Source organism: Lepidochelys kempii, chromosome 6, assembly GCF_965140285.1.
Source record: "Lepidochelys kempii isolate rLepKem1 chromosome 6, rLepKem1.hap1, whole genome shotgun sequence".
NCBI classification, from domain to species: domain Eukaryota; kingdom Metazoa; phylum Chordata; order Testudines; family Cheloniidae; genus Lepidochelys; species Lepidochelys kempii.
In genome coordinates, this window is record NC_136385.1 from 4,858,863 (window position 1) to 4,865,451 (window position 6,589).

At 42.0% G+C, this 6,589-nt stretch overlaps 1 protein-coding gene across 1 annotated transcript; it reads left to right on the forward strand.

Moving 5' to 3' along the window:
- Positions 1 to 216: 216 nt before the first annotated feature.
- LOC140912345 (up-regulator of cell proliferation) lies at positions 217 to 6,353 on the forward strand. The gene is made up of 4 exons (XM_073346578.1): positions 217 to 272; positions 2,287 to 2,400; positions 3,193 to 3,444; positions 3,538 to 6,353. The coding sequence occupies exons 2-4, from the start codon at positions 2,334 to 2,336 to the stop codon at positions 4,848 to 4,850; spliced, it is 1,632 nt and encodes a 543-aa protein (XP_073202679.1). The 5' UTR covers positions 217 to 272; positions 2,287 to 2,333; the 3' UTR covers positions 4,851 to 6,353.
- Positions 6,354 to 6,589: the final 236 nt, after the last annotated feature.

Genomic DNA, 6,589 nt, shown 5'->3' on the forward strand with positions numbered 1-6,589 from the left:
AAATCCAAAACAAAACACGCCCCTGCTCACACTTCTGGGGATAGGCTGAGAGAACAAACAATTGACAGATGTGCATCATGCTGCTTAATGCATTGCTGGAAGGTGCTCAGATACTTCTGTGAGGAGTGTGGTCTAAGAACTTGTAGAAAACAGAATTTCACTTAATGCATTTTTCCTCTTGGCTCCCTTGCCAAATTGTTTTATTCCAGAGGAGAAAGTGGACATCCTGCAAGCACCAGAGCTAATAGAGACAACGCCACAACTTCCTAAAGGTATTGCCTCTTACAACCCTTCCTGCTGGCTACTGTGTCACATTACCGTAAATGTGAATGGCAACTAGCTTCGGAACTAGTTTTGACAATTTTACTAGATATTACTGTTTATTGATATAATTCTCTGAATGTTATAACACAGGAGGACAAATATAATCCAGCCACTGCTTCATTAAGGGCCTTATCCATATCCCACTGAAATCTATAGAAGCCTTTCCACTGACTTCAGCGGGAGCTGGATCCATCACTGTGCTAATAGACAGGGGCCCCAATTATCCTTTTCAGCCTTCGTGCCTTCTAGTCTGATAGTATGTACAGTGGGTCACTAACATATTTATCCTTCTTGAGATTTATACAGTACCCATCACAGTGGTATCTGAGGATTCCTGGATCTGCTACATCATTAATCCTGGGGTTTTAAATTGAGATGTTCTAAACTACTAAGGATTGATGCTTAGTGTTTTTGTGTGGTTTATATTAGCGAAAGTATCCAAAGCCATCATAAATCTAATAGTATTTTTAACTAATGAGATGCAATACTAATGACACATGGACGTGGGAAAATTATGAGGACTACCTTTGGGGAGGTCTTTTTGCTTCTGTTCTGGGTCTTGCTGAATAGCAACTTCTTGTTCCTGAATTAAAGAATCTAGGAAGAAATTCAAAGGAAAATATATTATCACCATTAATTACTAAGTCTCTATATTTACTAAGTAGTAGAAAAAACACCGCTGAATTCCCTAGGTGCAGAAGTTGTCAGTGTATCAAGGACCATCAGGCATGAAAAAAACAATTTCATCTGCACTTTAGTAGAAGGAAGTGATCTGAGGACTTGTACTTATCAGACCTTCCTTAGGGGAAAGGCTATCTGGGAATTCCCTCTTTTCTCAGACTTAAATTTGGCTGCATAAATCCTTCAGGTTTTTTTGTTTTGTTTTGCTCACAGTAATTTGAAAGGCTTCTTTCGGACTCATTTCTAAACTCTTCATTTTAATCTAACTTTGAGGTTTTTGCTTTGATTGGACTCTGAGAACATGAGTCCAAAATTTGGACGGAAAAGGTCCGTGGATATTGGATCTATATCCAATTGTAATTCAGCTAGCTGACCTAACACTGCTCTACTCAATTGTACAGAAACTGAGCTTTAGGAAATAGTCTTGTAGAACTTGCAAAGAGGAGTTGACTGAAAATCTGAACATCCAGTGAGAAAGCATGCTGGGAAGAAAGATGGAAATCTAGCCATTTCTTCTAAAACTTCTTGTGCTACTACGAGAAAAAAATACGCTCTTAACCGAAACATTTCACAGATTCAATGCTCAAATTGAATGAGTTGCCTAGGGAGGTGGTAGAATCTCCTTCCTTAGAGGTTTTTAAGGTCAGGCTTGACAAAGCCCTGGCTGGGATGATTTAACTGGGAATTGGTCCTGCTTTGAGCAGGGGGTTGGACTAGATGACCTCCTGAGGTCCCTTCCAACCCTGATATTCTATGATTCTATGATTCTATGAAATTAAACATGCAGCAATTAGTTGGTATTGTTAGAATAATAGCTGAAACTAAAAAATTCACATATGCTGATGAAAGATAGCAGCACAAATAAAGCAAAATTTGTGGAAAAGCTGCAGTCCACGATACAAAGCATAGTGAACTCAGATTCCCTACAAAGTATGGTCCTGAAGTGACAATCATAGTATTACCATATTGCTAATCATTTTGCTTTGAGTCACTACTCTCTCGCAGTGAAAATAACCAGAGAATGACTGTAGCTGTGAGGGAAATACTGCCCTCGCTTTCAAATTCTCAAGTGTTTCCTTTATTTAGCACTTTTTGAGTGGCACCTATGACCCTCCTTTCCCCCAAATTTAATGTGCCCTCACAGGGCAAAAAAGTCAATTTGTAAACCCATCTCTGCCTCTAAAACCTGTTCCATTGCTGCTGTGGCTGATAGACAGCTCCCCACTCAGCAATTGGCTAAATATATTTTCTCAATTATTATATTTATGATTCGTATTGCAGTAGCACCTATAGCAGTGAGCTGTGAGAAGGCCTGGTTTGTGAGTGGTATGATGACCCCTGACTCTCCAAAGAAGAGAGCACATTGTATCATGGAAGACATGGATTTGTCCTCAGGTGAGGCTGCAGTTGTCTGTATGTCCCTATAAATCATGTTTATGGGAGAAGAACGAAGAAAGGTTGGGAACATGGGCAAGATTACAAAAATCCTACACTAGTGTCCATCATTGACTGAAAACAGCAACATATTCACAGAGGGAAAACTAAGAATACAGAGCAATCTAATTATTGAAGTGCACGAGAAGTGTAGCTCCTTGATGTATCTGTCACTTGTATGTATTGCCATACTCTAATTACAGCTTGACATCACTCTCCTAGTGTCACAATCAACAATTGCCAAACAATATCACAGAAATCACAACGACCCTGATTCTCCACTGCATCCCACTGCAACTCAGAGGTAGTGAGGAGTGGCCAGGGCAGGGAGCAGGTTACATCTCCCTGATCCTCAGCATCCCAGAACCTGTGGAAGTTAGAGCAGCCTGGGGCCTACACTAGTTTATGCCACTGATGCAAGGTCTGTAACAATCATGCTTGGGGGGAATCAGATATAGTACCGCTCCACTCATAGAATCATAGAATATCAGGGTTGGAAGGGACCCCAGAAGGTCATCTAGTCCACCACTTATGTCTCCCTGTGCTAGGGATCTGGGTGGGGCAGGGGGGAGAGCCACTTCTGCCAACTTTCCACAAGTTGAAAGTTCTCCTACTCAGGAGGAATTCCACACAGGTTCTCTCGGGCCATTTTCCACCACCTAGGTAGCACAAGTGGCCTTTGCAAATAAGATAGTTCAGCCCTATATTTTTGGCTATGAAAATTTATGTTCATATTTTAACACTTTTCTCCAGAGAGAAGAAAAGCATTCAGAGAAGTTCTCTCCAAGTTAAAATTACAGAAGTATGAAAGCAGAAAGCTCAGGATGAATGTTATCCTGGAAATCAGCTCAGGAAGTTTAAAGGACTGGATTCCTCAGAAATTAAGAGATTTACCATGGCATTTCCTGAGAAAGGTCATGGCTTTGAATAGGACAGCCAGAAGCACAAGCCTTAGGTGTGGGGCACTTCATGATCAAGGAACCAGGGTGGATGAGGAGGAACAAGGTATCAATGAACAAATTTTCTTTGTTAGTGACACTGACACTAAAGTCTCTTTGAATCCACTTGATGTTCTCTGTGCCATTCTGCTTTGCTCAGACAGTTTCCTACAGCAGGAGATCCTGTCCAAAATGTCCATGTGCCAGTTTGCCCTCCCGCTGCTGCTACCTGCCCTCAACACATCCAAGTGCACCCTAATGCTGTGGGCCATGAGGGACATTGTGAGGAAGTGGAGGCCGCACTCCCTGGCAGAGAGCAGAGGGTTCAAAGAGGAGAGCCTGGTGTTCATGTCAATGCCAACCATTTCCTTTGTACGGATGGGGAGCTGCAGCTTCTCCAAGTCCAAACTCCTCAGTGAGGTTCTCAGCCCCTCACAGCAGTATCATGATTTCTTTATCCATCGGGACATGGAGTCTGGGAACATCCCTCAGGAAATCACAGATGGGCTGGTAAAAATTTCCTGGTTTTTCCCTGGTGGGAGGAAGAATTTGGATCTTTTCCCAGAACCTGTGGCAATTACAAATCTACATGGAGACATTGAATCTCACTGGCTGCAGTTCAGCTTTTTAACAGAGGTCTCCTCAGCTGTGTTCATATTTGCTGAAAACATCACTGAAAGAGAGTACACTCTGTTATCATCTTTGAAAGAATCCACAACTAAATATTACTTCATTCTCAACCACCAGACTGGGAAATCCAGTGAAACTCTGGCAATCCTTAACAAATTAGCCCCTGTGCTGAAACTGAAAAATTCACATATGCTGATGAAAGACAGCAACACAAATAAAGCAAAATTTGTGGAAAAGCTGCAGTCCACCATACAAAGCATAATGAACTCTTCTCCCAAGAGGATAGGTATAGAAGACATGGCTGGGACAGCGCGTGAACTAGGAATCCAAATAGATGAAGACCGTGTGGAATGTCAGACTGCGAGTGACTGCGTTAAAGAAATCACCACAGAAATAAAGGATGTGGCATATTACAAACAAGAAATGCTGAGACTCCAAGGGGATTTATGGAAAAGCCTGGCTAAAGTGGAAAAAGAAATGTGCCGAATGAGAAGGCAGGGGGATATCCCTGCTGAGAAATATAAATCTCAGCTGAAAGAAAAGATGTTGGATTTGCGTAAACAACAGAATAAATGTGACCTTACTGATGATTTGACTAAATTCATTGATGCAATACAACATCTACTTCCATTAGAAAAACATTATTTCCTGAAATGGCTGAAGTTTCAGCTGGATCACATTGCTAGGGGGAATCTTTCTAAACTACGGGCTGAATACAAAGAGAAATGCAAGTCTTTAGGTAATGACCCCAAACAGTTGGCAGAACTAGATAAATTAATCTCTTCCACTTCTTTAGGGGTTGAGCATTTCATGCATGAGTTGGGACAGTTTTATGAGGCTTAATGCTCCATGGTTAAAGAAGGCAAAATTCTAAAAAGTGGAAGGCAATTCACCCACCTCCCAGACATAGCAGCTGACCTGCTGCTGGAAGGGTTTCCTATTGAGCTGATCTATGGAGATGCCTCCAACATCCCACTGCAGTGGGTAACAGATGTTCTGACTCAGCTCCATGCCAAGCTGAGGGGAAGGTCCAAAATGCTGGTTCTAACAGTGCTGGGAGTGCAGAGCACTGGGAAATCCACCCTCCTCAACACCATGTTCGGCCTGCAGTTTGCAGTGAGCAGTGGCCGATGTACACGAGGAGCCTTCATGTTACTCATTCAAGTTAAAGAGATCTTAAAAAAGGAACTGGGCTGTGATTTCATCCTGGTGATAGACACAGAAGGCTTGAAAACCCCTGAATTGGCCAAGCTGGAGGACAGTTATCAACATGACAATGAGCTGGCCACACTGGTGATTGGGTTAAGTGACATAACCATTGTTAACATGGCCATAGAGAATGCCACTGAAATGAAAGATATTCTGCAAATTATGGTCCATGCCTTTCTCAGAATGGAAAAAATAGGGCATAAGCCAAGCTGCCAGTTTGTGCATCAGAACGTCAGTGATGTGTCTGCGTATGAACAAAACATGAGGGACAGGAAACACCTCCTGGAGCAGCTGAATGAAATGATCAAAGCTGCAGCAAAGATGGAAAAACTAAACATGGAAATAAAATTTTCTGATATCATGGAGTATGATCTGGAAAAAAACAATTGGTACACCACTGGGCTTTGGCATGGAGTCCCTCCCATGGCTCCGGTAAATATGGGATACAGTGGAAAAGTCTATGAGTTAAAGAGGTATCTGTTTGAATTCATAAGGAACTGTTCACTTAAAAGAACCCCCAAGGACATTCCACAGTTTACTGAATGGGTGAAGAGTCTGTGAAATGCTGTCAAACATGAGAACTTCATCTTCAGCTTCTGTTTACCCTACCCCCAACTTCACAAGTACAGAAGACAAGAACAGGCTATAAATGAGGAGATTCCAAGAGGCAGGGGAACTGGTGTACATGCACTATGCAGTGTGAGGCTGATAAGCCAGTCTGTTTCCCACCAGAAGGCCAAAAGTATTTCTGATTCTTATAAACTGTAACTATTAACCTGATTTTCCAACTGACCCTCCAGTTTAGCAGGTGCAAATTTGCTTCCTCAGTTAATTGTACTGACAATTTTGTGGGGAAAAATTGTGGGCCACAATTTATTGTGGATGCAAAATTTCAGCTGTGGAACTGGAGGCTCTGTTTGAAAATCAAACCCATATGACTACAAAAGAATATTTAAAAAAAAAACATGCAAATTCATTAATAATTGTCAGACTCCATATAACACCCTATATTAAATCAGCCTTATCACTGCAAAATGCCATACAAGATTCACCATGTGCCAGTCTTTCCTAAACTTCCGAAAACTGAGCCCCCCACTTCAGTAAAATGAAGTCAAACACTACCTCCCCCACCCCCTCCCCGACTAATACTGCCATCTAGTGTTAAAGGCCTAGCCATATTTTAGATCTTCATAATGTACTTCCTCTTCTTTCTTACATGCTTTGAGCAGCAAAATAGTTCCCAGTGCTGACTTTTAAAACAGCATCACTGGCATTTGAGTCAGTCCCCACTGAAAGGAAAGGGGCACGTCACACCTCTCCAGCCTCTTATTTCAGGGTCTCTGCAGACTCAGACAGACAGACAACACTGAGTC